Source organism: Ipomoea triloba, chromosome 3 (assembly GCF_003576645.1).
Source record: "Ipomoea triloba cultivar NCNSP0323 chromosome 3, ASM357664v1".
Taxonomy (NCBI): Eukaryota; Viridiplantae; Streptophyta; class Magnoliopsida; order Solanales; family Convolvulaceae; genus Ipomoea; species Ipomoea triloba.
The window spans coordinates 30,010,309-30,026,021 of record NC_044918.1 but is presented as its reverse complement, the minus strand read 5'-3'; the positions used below and the strand labels follow the sequence as shown (position 1 = coordinate 30,026,021).

At 30.0% G+C, this 15,713-nt stretch overlaps 1 protein-coding gene across 1 annotated transcript; it reads right to left on the bottom strand.

Annotated features, from left to right (window-relative positions):
- Positions 1-566: 566 nt before the first annotated feature.
- On the bottom strand, positions 567-2,705 carry LOC116014242 (senescence-specific cysteine protease SAG39-like). The gene is made up of 2 exons (XM_031254259.1): positions 2,226-2,705; positions 567-1,308 (listed from the first exon to the last, which is right to left on the bottom strand). The coding sequence occupies exons 1-2, from the start codon at positions 2,656-2,658 to the stop codon at positions 716-718; spliced, it is 1,026 nt and encodes a 341-aa protein (XP_031110119.1). The 5' UTR covers positions 2,659-2,705; the 3' UTR covers positions 567-715.
- Between the last annotated feature and the right edge of the window lie 13,008 nt (positions 2,706-15,713).

Sequence of the window (15,713 nt, the reverse complement as noted above, 5' to 3'; positions counted from 1 at the left end):
GTGGTCGCATTCTCATCTTAGGTAATATGTTGCCTTCTCAACTAGCGACCAAGTGGTCGCCTTCTCTGGTAGACGACGACAGTTCGACAGTTCCGTTCGCCAGAGATGGATAGAATTGACGTTGGAATCCTAATAACCTTCAATAGCAGGTCATTTATCTTTTTTGGGCTTCATTACTTCAATATACCATATTAAAGGGTGTAATTACACTTTTTAAAAGTTTAGGAGGCTAATTGACTTTTTAGGTAAAGTTTAGGGACTTATTTGACATTTTCCCCTATAATTTATATAATTATATATCGAACCAAATATTCTTAAAATATTATAGTAAATCCATTTCATGTATAGCACGAGTAAAAATACTAGTAATAATAATAAGAAGAAAAATACTTGATGTACTCCCAAATTTTCTCCTTTTAAAAAATGAATGGATAAACATCATGGTCCCCTACTAAATTGAACAATCAAAACATGCCAAATCATAATAAGAGTATAAAATGAAAGTACAATCAAAACATGCCAAACCCAAGCAATGCTGACTCTTGTGCTTCAATATGTTGAAAAAGTAATTATGAACAGATACTGCATTGTAATAGAATTAGTAGTATTAAAAAAAAAATACACACGAATTAATGGATACATTAATTACAGAGGCGTTTTAGGGATAATTTATACAAAGCCTCATCAAATCAAATATAAACATATGGAGTATTACTCAAGCAGAGGGATAGGATGATTGCATGGCAATACCACAAAGCCCTTCCTTAGCCTCAATGTCTTTCTGCATCCTAATGTAACCCTTCTCACCCCAACTCGTTCCCCATGAATTCTTCACCAACCAATACTTACTCCCATCCTCCGCAACCCCATACCCAACAGCCGTCACGCCGTGATCCAGCTCCGTCCCGCACTCTCCCGTGAACACCCCGCTCGAGTAGAACTGGAAATCCGACCCGCCGGCATCTATGGCCACGGATACGGGCTGGTTAGCCACGGCCTTCTCCAACGCCGACTCGCTGTTAGCGGGGACGTCTTGGTAGCCACTGATCTTTGCTGCGCTGTTGGATGACTTGCTTTTCTTGCAGGAGCCGTCGGTTCCTTGGTATGGGTAGTTGGATTCGGTTGTGAGGCCTTTGTTGTTTATTATGAAGGTGAATGCATCGTCCATTAGGCCTCCTTCGCAGCCTTGGTCTGTGCCTTTTATGTCGCAATCTACTAGCTCTTGCTCGGACAGTGAAATCAGATTGCCGGTTGAGAGCTTGGTAATTCCTTCCATGGCAGCAACAGCAGAAAATGCCCAGCAACATCCTATGTAATTTTACAATTAATTCTGTTAGTTCCCAGGCAAGTATGAAGATATATTAAGGGTGCGTTTGGTTGACAGATTTAGCTATCAGGAATAGGTATTAAAGTCATTGTTATTGTTTAGTTGACAGATTTTTAGAACACTACTGTGAGTTTTGATTACCCCTTAATTGCAAAAACTGTTGCAAAAATCTCTCACCTAGACGCCCCTAGACCGAGGCGAATTGCTCCCTAGGCGGCCGCCTAGCGCCTAACTTGGCCGACTGGGTCGAGTTGACAGTCGACTCGGTCGAATTTGGCAGAGTTAACTCGCCTAACTCGGCAAAGTTAGCTGAGTTAACTCGAGCGAGTCAGCCTTATTACTTTTTCTTTTTATATATATATATTTAAATTTATTTATTTATATAAATAAGAGAAGTAGAAGATATATATATATATATATATAATATATATAATGTAATATATGACATACACCCACATACATGCATTATATTTTTGTTTTTATAAGTCGACGTCGGTACCGCCTTACTCTGACATGCAAAATACTTTCACCAAAACTCATTACCATTACCAAGTATTTGATACTAGTTCCGATTCCAATGTGCGAACCAAACACACCCTAACAAATCAAAGTTGGATAATACTCCCTCCGTCCCATTTATGTGTCTGGTTCAGTTAGAAGGCTTGATTGACTGGAGTTATTTTTAATTCAATTTTTCATAATATTAAATTTAGTATTAATATACAAAATTTATATATTTAGAAACTACACTAAAAGTACTATTAAACACAACAAATCATATTTAAAAATAAATAAAAAATAATAATAAAGAAAATAAACAAAGAATAAAGAGTTGTTTTGACCAATCAATAGTAAATATGACATATAAAACGGACAGCGTGAGTATAATTATACTTACCACATTGGCCTTGATCTTTAACGGGAGTAACAGCTCCCTTCTTTCTCCAATCCACGGTAGTAGGAACTGCACTCACATTTTCATACCTAAATGGCGTATTGGAGGAGCACTCGTGAGGCAATTTGTATCCATTCCGAGATGCTCGGAATTCCTGGTTAGTCAAATCGGCAAATGCATTGATGCCAAGCTTATAAGGCTTGGTTCCAGCCTCGTTAAAAGACTCAATGTATTCTACATTCTCTTTGAAAATGTTATATCGTTTCATTTTTTCAGCTTCATTTTTGTAAACACGTCCATACTGAGCCATCCATTGCTCGTGCCTCACCACCATCAATGAATCAGACAATGTTCGAGACGCGGCTAAATACGCCGACGTCGCAAACACCAGTGCAAGAGCAACGAGGAGCTTCAAGCTGCTATTGGAATAAGCCATAGTAATTAACAACCTCAAACCTTAATTAAAAATGGTTGTAAAATGTTTACAACTGTAATGTGTTGTGAGTGAATGCATTGGGTTAAAGATGCAACGGTATTTATAGGGCTGGATTGTCACAGAATCTTATCAACGGAGGTAGATTCAATGGAAAAGCCGGCAAGTTACAAATGATAGCGACGATGAAGTTTTGAATTCCGTAGACGCTGCTTTGATAAAGCTAGGCTCTAATGTTGTGCGTTATCCGTTAATTAACGGCCAATCAATAATTAATATTAGAGTATTCCTAAATTTTCCTCCTAAAATTATTTTATATTAATAAACAGTGAGATAAATTTGGAAAAAAATAGTTTTTTTTTAAAAAAAAAAATAGTTATATTAATTGAAATAAATAAATGAATCATATTCAGTTATTCTCTATGTCGACAAAATATTGTTTCTCCTAATTTATCTTACAAATGATAGCGACAATGAAGTTCAAATTCCGTAGACGTTGCTTTGAATTGGTAGGGGAGGACTCTAATTTTGTACATTAGCCGTTAATTAATGGTGCCAAATTGCTAATGCCATTGCATTTGCAGTAACTATCTAAAGTGTATTGGGTGAATTATATCCCATTTGTAATCTAAGCTAACAAAAAACTACAAGAATGTAAATCAACTTAGGTTAGATTGCTCATACGTGACCAGCTCAAATAAAAAATGTTAATAAACCATTTTAACTGGGAGTCGAAATTAGAATCTTGTGATTATCTAACCAATAGTCAAACCAACTTGGTTAAAATTATCCCAATTTAAAACTTTTTAAATACCATATAAAGTTACACATTTGTTGGAGAATATGATATTCAGTCTTTGTGTGGAAGTTTGTTGATCTTGCAGTTTTGGTAGATAGATGAATAGTAGCAAACTTTGAGAACTTTATAAAAATCTATAGGCAAATAATGTTTTTTAAGTAGCAAGCTTTGAGAACTTTGTAAAAATCTAGGCAAATAATAAAACCCAAAGGTACTCCCCCAGCCGACATTCAAAGAAGACTTAACACTTAACCCTTTCACATGGACGGGTTCCCAAGTAGTTTGTTCCATTCACATGGGTGGGGATCGAACTCTCAATCTCATACTTAAGGGACGAGGTGCTGAACCACCACGCCATCTAGGCAAATAATGTTTACTTTGTGATCAAAACATTTTTTGGGAAAGTGGTAAAATAGTACTCTTTTATAAAACCCTAGCCTACTCTCTCGAATCCTCTCTTCTGCCTCTCAAAATCTTGCCTCTCTTTTGGCCGCCAGCATCTGGCCAGATCTGACTGAAGCTCTGACGGAGCTTCGTGTCGGCAGGTCTTTGGCCGGCGGTCTACTATTTCCCTTTGTTTTTTGTTTTGTTTTGTTTTGTTTTGTTTTGTTTTTTTTTTTTTTTTTTTTTTTTTTTTCATAACTTTCACTACCGATTCAACCACCAACTTTCGAAGGAAGTTGCAGAAGTTTCAAAGTTCAAAGGATTCAACCAGATATGGATAAAGAGGTGGTTTGATTTTAGTGGATCCCTAAAATAAAGTTTTCAAGAAGATGTGTACTGTTGTTTCCCTTTTCTTGTGTGTTCTGTATTTGTTTGTATTTTTCTGTCTGTTTCTCTCATTTGTGTGACAAGTTTATTTTCCTCTCGTTTCTATTGACGAGTTTGTTTTCCTCTCGTTTCTTTTGAAGAGTTCTTTTCTTCATAAGTGTGAATCATAAAAGTTGGTCATGGCGTATGTGAACCTCATCCTAGGCGTGACAAAGATGACAATGAAAAAGAGCATATGCAGTTCAGATCGATGGATGTATTATCAATGAACGTAAGGTTGAAAACAAATACTCAGGTGGTATGCAAGACTTTCCAACCGAAATTAGTCTTGACTACGTTTGATCAATCCTTCAATGATATTAAAGAAGCGTTAAGTTCATCCAACGGATTTAGCTTCAAATTTGTGAAACAGTTTGCAAATCAAGTTATTTGTAGCATTGCTAGGGAAATTATTTCTATGTCTGACTGCAAGGAATGATATACCGTTCCATTGATCTTATTTGTAATTGTTTCAAAAGAAAAAAATATATTTTTTGGTTTTTTTTAGGACTACATACTAACTCTATTACAATGTAGTATCTGTTCATAGCTACTTTCTCAACCTACTGAAGCACAAAGAATCAACAGTTGCCTCCACTAAGGACCCACTCCCATCATCCATGTGGGAGTGTAAACTGGGACACCGGATGCCACTAGACCACAAGGTCTTTGGCACATTTTTTTGTTTTTACTTATAAATTGTTAGGTAAACAAATTTATTACAGTATTAAATTACTTCTTACAAGATATGAGAAAAGTGAAGTAAAGGAATAACTTAAGCTTGGGCTGTATGGCATGGCCTTCGTTTCGCGGTCCGAAAAGGCTATCGACACATAATTTTGGAAAGCGACTCTCGAACCATTATTGATCTCTTGCGGAATGCTAGTCACTCGAAAAGTGGTTATGCGAACTTTATTAAATGTTGTCGTGTGGAGAAGGCACGACTCCAATCGGTTGAGTTTCATCATGTGTTTCGGAAACAAAACAGGGTCGGTGATGCTCTGGCAAAACAGGTCATTCTGAGCCCGGGGAACCTTACGGATTTGAGCGATCTACCGGCTGCGCTTGGCCCCATGGTGTCTGAAGACCAAATTGGCGTGCGGTTTCTCCGGAGGGTTCCCGTGCATGGGGCGTTTGTAAACTTGTAATCCTTTCTTTGGTGTTGGGTTTCCCCCCTTGTGGTTAACACAAAAAAAAAAAAAAGAAAGGAATCAAATCACCCCAAATTACTATAAAAGTATGTATTTATTTACTTCAAATACTTTATTTTACTTAGCATGCTATATACTACCTTGGAATACGTATTAAACACTAACTTTTGAAAACTTTCCGGTGTGTAACATTGTTTTACCAAATTACTTTAGCTTTGAATATTTAGTCAATTTTTTAACACAAACCCTTACAAGTCGCTTCGACAAGTTTACTTAGGCTCAGTTTATTTAGTTAATTAATTCTTTAACACAAATTGAGCCCCTTTCTCAAATAATTTCTATATATAAATAATAATTGTTTAAAAATTTGTGTCAATATATATATTGTATAAAAAAATACACCTTTTCCTATAATTTTTTAAAAATATTGCAGCAAAAACAAAACACTTTGTCAAGTTCTTTTGAATATACAAGTCAACCACGACCACACTTCTCTCCATTTGGCAAATATCTTGTGTAAAATGCTGATATATATATATATATATATATATATATAGAGAGAGAGAGAGAGAGAGAGAGAGAGAACTGCGTTCAAATGAGAACGCACCAACCAGGAGAGAATTGAGAACGAATCGCAGTTAACAAGGTAAATTACTTGCATTTGTAATTGAAAATAGGTGCATAAGTGCATGTAAAATGTATTACATGTGCAAGTAAAATGTACATTGAGTATCAATACTAAGTGCACTTAACGTTATAATTAGTTGCACCTAATGGTATAATTAGTTGCCCCTATGTACATGAATGTTAACAGGGTAAATTACTTGCACTTGTAAGTGAAAATAGGTGCACTTTTAAGTGATTTTACTTGCACTTTTTACTTACAAATGTGCACCAACTACTTGCACTTATAACACATTTACTTGCACCAAAGTTTGAGATATTTACAAAAATGCCACCGTGTCGTTTTTTTAAAATTACATCTGATTTGTTGATCTGGACACGTGGACTGCTGTGGATCGTTCTTATTTCTCTCCCGGGCACACGTTCTCATTAAGTGTATATATATATATATATATATATATAATATATATATATATATATATATATACACATACATACATATACTTAAGGTATAATACTATGGAAACACAATAAATTATCATTCTTATTCTTTAGTGTAATTACAATGGTAATTTTATGGTAATCTCTCTTTAGATATTTTTATACTTAAGTATAAAAGTATAATGGCATAATATTAGTATAATAACTACTAATCATTATGATATTTAAAGAATTAATTGCACAAATATTAGTATAATTAACTAATAATTATTATGTTAATTAAGTTAATAATTAAATACAAACGAGTATATTTACAATTATACATGGTCATTGAATTTATTTTTATAATAATTATAATTAATTCATTCATATAGGGAGGCGCATGAAAAGAACAAGTTAAAGGCGATATGATAAAAAAGATTATACTTAAGGTATAAAAGTATAACTAGTATTTTACCCGTGCGATGCACGGATAATATTTTTCTATTAGATATTTAAATAATAAAATTAGTGGTTAAATTGTAAACAATAAATAATTATAATATTTTTTAGTGTATATTTGTTCAATTATAAGATAAGTGCAAAAGTATGAATAATATATGTCTCGATATGTAATTTTATTACTATTTAAATTAATATGGGAAAAAGTGTAAATAATTTTAAAAATCATTAAGATGTGCAAAGATAATTGGAATCAAACTGTATCTTAAAGTTATTTTAAATTATCTGATTTAAAACAGTTTTGTTCCCATAATTGTTTTTTTTTTTTTGTATAATAAATATGTTTGAAAGGTTAAAAAAGATTATACAATAGTCTGGAATTAAAAATACTCGAAATTAAAACATAATGATTTTCATTAATATTGTAGTANATGATCTTGAATAACAGTCTCCATGAATCTTTTTTGTCGCCCATAAACTAATGTAGTGTAGGGTGATTGCATAGATACAATAAAGCCAATCAAATCTATTTTAACAAATACATAATTGTAAATAATTAAATGAGATAACATATGCTAAAAGATGAAGTTATTGTATACTAAACAATATTACCAAATAATTCTGAAGAAATTATATCTTCTGGTTTAAGTTGGTCAAACTCCTTGAATTTATAAATATTGTTTGGGAAACTGATATCTGCATGTTCAATCATTTTTGTGCCCCGCATGAAACTGAGCATGTATTTGTGTTGAGTGGTTTTGAATGACATAGAATTGTTGGAAACAACGAAATTATTTATTGCGTATAAACAGCCCTTATTAAGCATACACTTGAATTTTTCAACATGTAGTTGTTTGAATGTCAAGTGTATACGCGTACCCTGATATATTAATAATAAAATACAAATTGTGAATGAATGTACCCAAAAAAAATCAAATTTTACATATTTTTTCAATCCAAATAAAGCATAATACTCCGTATTAATGTAACAATGATATACAAAATTTAAAAAAGAAAGCAAATAAACCAAACAAAAAACAACAATGGTTAAAGCCAAATAATAAATAATAATAATAATAATAATATAAAAACAACAATAGTTAGCCGTGAAACAGAAAAAAAAAAAAACCAAATATAAATAAACCGCACAAACAAATTTAAATAAACAATATAAACAAATTAGTAGAGGGGTCTAGAACATATATATGAATTCAAAAATATATATTATGATTCAAGAAACGAATATATATATATATATATATGTCAAGAACATATACCTCTACATCTTCCAACACAGATTCTAAGGTTGCTCCTCGGTTGTTCTTGACTTCGTAAAGACGAATCAATCGTACTTTTATTGCCCACGCAGTATTGTAGGCGTTTATCTTATTTAGTGCAACAAAAATAGGGGTCATTATAGGTAGATTTTTCTTCGCTATGCTATGAGGCTAAAGTGCTAAGATATACTGAAAGATGTGAAATTGGTTGAATGATTGCATGCTTTATATAGTGATATGAGAATTTATTATATAAGAAATTTATTAGGAAAACTTTAAAAATAATTGATTAATAATAATTATTGATTGACTATTTATTATTTTTTTTGGTACAAATAAGTAAATATTATCCTAATATTTGACCATATTCTACAATGTACCTAAACTCATATGCAATCTATATTCATACCAATCACTAATAAATAATATAAATAATTATCTATATTCATACTAATCACTAATAAATCATATAAATCATTATAAAATTATATCCATTTATATACGCATAACTTGTGTATGCACTTATATATACATAAATATCTATATAACGTACATATAGATTATATTATATTAATTATAAATATTCCACCTTAATAGTTATCCATATATATGTATATACCATACAATTATATATACATACATACATACATACATACATACATACATACATACATACATACATACATACATACATATATATATATATATATATATATAATATGTACATATCAAAACAAATGATAAAAAACTATAATATTGTGTAAACTAAAATTATAATTCATAATTGATTAAATTTTTTTACCAATTATAATTAATTTAAAATTTTTAATTAATTATTAATAATAATCACTCCTGTTATCATTTTATATTACCCGTGCGATGCACGGATGAAATTTTTTATTATTATATATTTTTATTTAGATAATAAAATTAAAAATTAAATTATAAATAATTCTAATATTTGAAAATGTAAATTTATTTAATTATATGATTAGTGTAAAAATATCACTCATTTAATTAATTAAATAATATATGACACGTTTGTACGTAATTATCTTGAAAAATTTGATATGTAATAAGATTTATATAATTATATTATTACTAAAATAAATATGAGAAAATGGAAAAATAATTTAAAAGTGCATTAAGATGATAAAAAATTGGAATCAAACTGATTTAATTATTTTTTAAAATTACATGATTTAAAACTGTTTTGTTCCCATAATTGATTTATGTAAATTTTTGTTGTAAAATAAATATGTTTGAAAGGGAAAAGTTATTAGGCAATTATATTAATATTGACATATTATGCAATTATATATATATATAGAGAGAGAGAGAGGGGAGGGAGAGAGGGAGAGAGATAAAGGTTACCACAAAATTACCATAATAATTACATTGAAGAATGTCAATAATAATTTATATTCTACTTATAATGCTATACCTAAGTATATTATTTTTCACCACTTGCCTCTACTTTTTTTTCCTCCCTCTCCATATCTGAATGATTAATTGTAATAGAAAAAAAAATTCAACAACCTATATTTAATTGTAATTATATTAATATCCATATAATTATTGTTAATTTAATTCTCAAAAAAAAACTTAATTATCATAAAAATTGTTAATAATTATTCTCAAAAAAAAACTTAATTATCATAAAAATTGTTAATAATTATACTAATATTTGTGTAATTAATTCCTTAATTACCATAAAAATTATTATGGTAATTAAAATATTATTTCCTATTTTAATTGAAACAGGAAACAATTTTCATTTTCACAAAAGTTTATAAATTCTTTTTCGTGAATCAAATGATGGAAATAATATTTGACTAAATAGACAATCCTTTGATGCACCCACCCGTATTACGTATATTAACGTATGCTATAGATATTGATCTCTGTACAGATTCAGAAAGAGTAGAGAAAATGGGTATGCTATATATATTGATCTCTGTACAGATTCAGAAAGAGTAGAGAAAACGGAGAAGAGAAGAGAAGAGACGACCTCCACTTCTCATTCTCACTTCCAATGAACAATGCAAAGTGCCTCATATCTTCCCCTCTCATCACCAAGCAATCCCATCCTTCACGGGTATTCATATCAATCTGCATTTATTCTCCACCACAACAGAGGCGATGTTTTCTTGCGAATTTTCTTGATTTCGTGCTTGCATAATGCAGATCTCATTTCACTTGATACATTTCTTGGCTATCACAATGAGTAAGCCGCACTGGTTATGAAATTTTAGATTTGTAAAGTACATGATGTTGTTGATATAGGGTCTATTCNTTAAAATGATCTTTTGAAATCACTAACCAAAAAAAAAATCTTGAAACTGTAAGGAAATACTTACGTTTTCATGGGTGCAACACTAATCCATTGTATTTACTGTGCAATGGAATAAGAGAATGAGATCAGCGAAACCAAGATCGTATTTAACAAAGAATGGGAAGAATAGGGATGCAATGCAAAATGAAGAATTATGATTTCTTCCATTGTATTTATCGGGTGGTGGGGAATGAGAGAGTCACCTTTCACGGAGAACGGGAAAAAGAGGGATGGAGAATTGTGATTTATTTAGCCATCAATCCATTGTATTTATAGGGGTAAAATGTGAGATCGAAAGGAAAGTGCATGTAAATGTGTAACCAATTATTTAAAGCTTTTAAATACTAATTTTAAATGACATTGCAATTTGCCTTTATTAAAAATAATCACTCCTGTTATTATCCGATCATTATTATTATATTAAGAATTTGCAATTTGTCTTTATTTTAATATTATTTTTTTTGTACAAATAAGTAAATATTATGGCATAAATCAACTCATTTCTATTTATAATATAGCATTGCCTTTTAAACATTATAAAAATTTTCAATAATAGTGTAAACAACAGCTACGGTGACTTACAATAGTAAATAGTAAAAAATGAAATAAAAATTATGAAAGTACTCCTTAGTATTTAGTGATTTTACTCTAATATTGGAACAAAATTGAATTCCTTAATCTATTCAATTAATTAATTACGGAAAATGAATATATAACTACACATTATTATTGAGATTATTGAGAATTGACAAATGTTGATTCATAAAACAAACTACTACACACAACTAATTTCAATTTTTAACACAAATGTGATTGTAATTCATAAATTAAATTGCGTAAAATAAAAATAATTCAAAATATGGTTTCATAGACCGTGAATTAATTGTTAAGCATATTCCTACAACTTTTTGGCCACATGGTGTGATATGCTCTATTTCTACAGAGATAGACTGAATTCCTCCGTGTCTCATAGGCATTCTGTTTCTTAATATTATTAACTTTTATGCTTTTAGTTTCTTATCCTAAGATACTGATAGATTGAACCTACATTTGCAACCTCGTTTTTGGAGTTTAAATAGTATTTTTTATTTGACTTTGTATACTGTATTTGATGCTTAGAATAATGCCATAACGCATAAAATGAATTGTTTTACATTCTTTGGGGTGGTGGAATTCTGAGCATTCTATGTTAAATTTTTTTAATTTATAATTGATTAAAATTTTTTACCAATTGATTATAATTCATAATTGATTAAATGTTTTTACCAATTATAATTAATTTTCAATAAATCCAATAGTAACGATTTAATGAACAAACTAATTTATTAAAATTATTCTGTAAGCAAATAAAAAAATAGATATTACTAAGAACACGATAACCTCCATACTATACTCTTAGCTATTAAAATTAATATTTATGAAGGGTAATTATTAAGAACAAAACAAAAAATAAATATTCCCATGTATGTTATGGCATTACATATATTACGAATATATAATGATATATCACCAATTACATATCACCAATCACCAATCACCAATTANAAGATTGCATATGGCATTAAAATGATCTTTTGAAATCACTAACCAAAAAAAAAATCTTGAAACTGTAAGGAAATACTTACGTTTTCATGGGTGCAACACTAATCCATTGTATTTACTGTGCAATGGAATAAGAGAATGAGATCAGCGAAACCAAGATCGTATTTAACAAAGAATGGGAAGAATAGGGATGCAATGCAAAATGAAGAATTATGATTTCTTCCATTGTATTTATCGGGTGGTGGGGAATGAGAGAGTCACCTTTCACGGAGAACGGGAAAAAGAGGGATGGAGAATTGTGATTTATTTAGCCATCAATCCATTGTATTTATAGGGGTAAAATGTGAGATCGAAAGGAAAGTGCATGTAAATGTGTAACCAATTATTTAAAGCTTTTAAATACTAATTTTAAATGACATTGCAATTTGCCTTTATTAAAAATAATCACTCCTGTTATTATCCGATCATTATTATTATATTAAGAATTTGCAATTTGTCTTTATTTTAATATTATTTTTTTTGTACAAATAAGTAAATATTATGGCATAAATCAACTCATTTCTATTTATAATATAGCATTGCCTTTTAAACATTATAAAAATTTTCAATAATAGTGTAAACAACAGCTACGGTGACTTACAATAGTAAATAGTAAAAAATGAAATAAAAATTATGAAAGTACTCCTTAGTATTTAGTGATTTTACTCTAATATTGGAACAAAATTGAATTCCTTAATCTATTCAATTAATTAATTACGGAAAATGAATATATAACTACACATTATTATTGAGATTATTGAGAATTGACAAATGTTGATTCATAAAACAAACTACTACACACAACTAATTTCAATTTTTAACACAAATGTGATTGTAATTCATAAATTAAATTGCGTAAAATAAAAATAATTCAAAATATGGTTTCATAGACCGTGAATTAATTGTTAAGCATATTCCTACAACTTTTTGGCCACATGGTGTGATATGCTCTATTTCTACAGAGATAGACTGAATTCCTCCGTGTCTCATAGGCATTCTGTTTCTTAATATTATTAACTTTTATGCTTTTAGTTTCTTATCCTAAGATACTGATAGATTGAACCTACATTTGCAACCTCGTTTTTGGAGTTTAAATAGTATTTTTTATTTGACTTTGTATACTGTATTTGATGCTTAGAATAATGCCATAACGCATAAAATGAATTGTTTTACATTCTTTGGGGTGGTGGAATTCTGAGCATTCTATGTTAAATTTTTTTAATTTATAATTGATTAAAATTTTTTACCAATTGATTATAATTCATAATTGATTAAATGTTTTTACCAATTATAATTAATTTTCAATAAATCCAATAGTAACGATTTAATGAACAAACTAATTTATTAAAATTATTCTGTAAGCAAATAAAAAAATAGATATTACTAAGAACACGATAACCTCCATACTATACTCTTAGCTATTAAAATTAATATTTATGAAGGGTAATTATTAAGAACAAAACAAAAAATAAATATTCCCATGTATGTTATGGCATTACATATATTACGAATATATAATGATATATCACCAATTACATATCACCAATCACCAATCACCAATTACTATTAACAATATCACCATATTAGATATATCATCAAACACCAATTAATATTAACAACACAATATTATATTAGATATATCACAAAGAATTAATTACACTTTTGGTCTTGTGACTATTGGAGTCCTATTAATTTGAGTACGCGACTTTAAAAAGCAACAATTTAGTCCCCTGACTATCGATTTTTTAACGGATTAAGTCCTGCCGGCCAATTTCTGCCGGAAAAATGTAATGTTGCTTTAAATGTTTTTTGTGGAGGGTAAAATGGTCATTTGAATATTACCGGCCAATTTCTATTTGGGTTCTTGATCCAAAATCCAGTCAGCATCAAGAAGTGCACATTTCAAATGGACAAAGCGAAGATAGAACAGCGACAGATGGAAATCAAAGGAATTCCATTCCAGAATCAATACAAGTAAAATGATGTTCATCATTATATACTGGGATCTGGCCCAGAATTAAGCTCTCTATACATACACTTCCCTGCAAATCTATTCTCTGTTTCTGCCAAATTTATTTCTTTCCTTCGCAAATCTTACCCATAAGAAATAGTGGGAGAAATCTTAACCGGAAATAAATAGGAATAATTTTGAAATGCATTCTCTGTTTCTGCCAAATAAGTACTTGTTTGAAATGCATCAGGCTGTGTTTCTCATCTCATCACCGGAGGGGGAGGCGGTGGGCTCTCATAGATAACCACCGGCGGTGGGAGAGAGGGTAGCGGTGGAGGATGTTCACATGGCTCGGAGGGTGGAGGTGGTGATGGAGACGGTGGCAGAGGTGAGTGGTGGTGGTGGTGGACAGGCGGAGGCGGCGACGGTGATGGTGGCGGCGGGCAATTGTAGTGGATTGGCGGAGGGGGAGGGAGAGATGGGGATGGTGGCGGCAAGTAAACATGCGGAGGTGGTGGTGGTGGACCGGTAATACATTTCCCCTAATTTTAAATATTCAAATGACCACTTTACCCTCCACAAAAAATATTTCAGGCAACATTACATTTTTCCGGCAGAAATTGACCGGTAATTTGGCCGGCAGGACCTAATCCGTTAAAAAATCGATAGTCAGGGACTAAATTGTTACTTTTTAAAGTCGCATACTCAAATTAATAGGACCCCAATAGTAACACGACCAAAAGTGTAATTAATTCTATCACAAATTATATATCACCAATCACCAATCAATATTAACAACACAATATTACCATATTACCTTATGGCATTACATTATTAATAAATATGGATAATTAATAAAATTAATAAAATAATAAATAAATAAATATTAACAATATTACCATATTTGATATATCACAAATTATATATCACCAATCACTAATTAATATTATTAATAAATATGGATAATGGCATTACATTATTAATAAATTAATAAATATGGATAGATAATGGCATTACATTATTAATAAATTAATAAATATGGATAATTGCATTACATTATTAATAAATATGGATAATTAATAAAATTAATAAAATAATAAATAAATAAATAATATCCATTATGTTATTACTAAAATGCCCTCCAAAATAAATAATATCCATTATGTTATTACTAAAATGCCCTCCAGTTTTGGAGGGAAAACTTTTGTTAGGCACTTCTATTATTATATATATATAGATATAGATATAGATTGCCTAATAATAATTATCTAACAATTATTCTGTTAATTAAAATCAATATGGGTCATTGAATTTATCTTTATAATAATTACAATTAAATTATTTTTCTGTTTTTCATATTTATTTTAATAATAATATAATTACTTAAATCATATTGCATATTGATTTTTTCAAATATTTGATAAACGAGTTATATATTATTCAATTAATTGATACTTTTAATTTTAAAATCAAATAATGTAATCTTTCACATGTTAAAATTGTTTATAATTTCATTTTTAATTTTATTATCTAAATATTTTTTTTATAATAAATAAAATTACGGGTAATTTACCAGTAATATAATAATAATAATAATAATAATAATATAATTAATCATGTGCCCCAAATTTTTATGCCCTCTAGATAA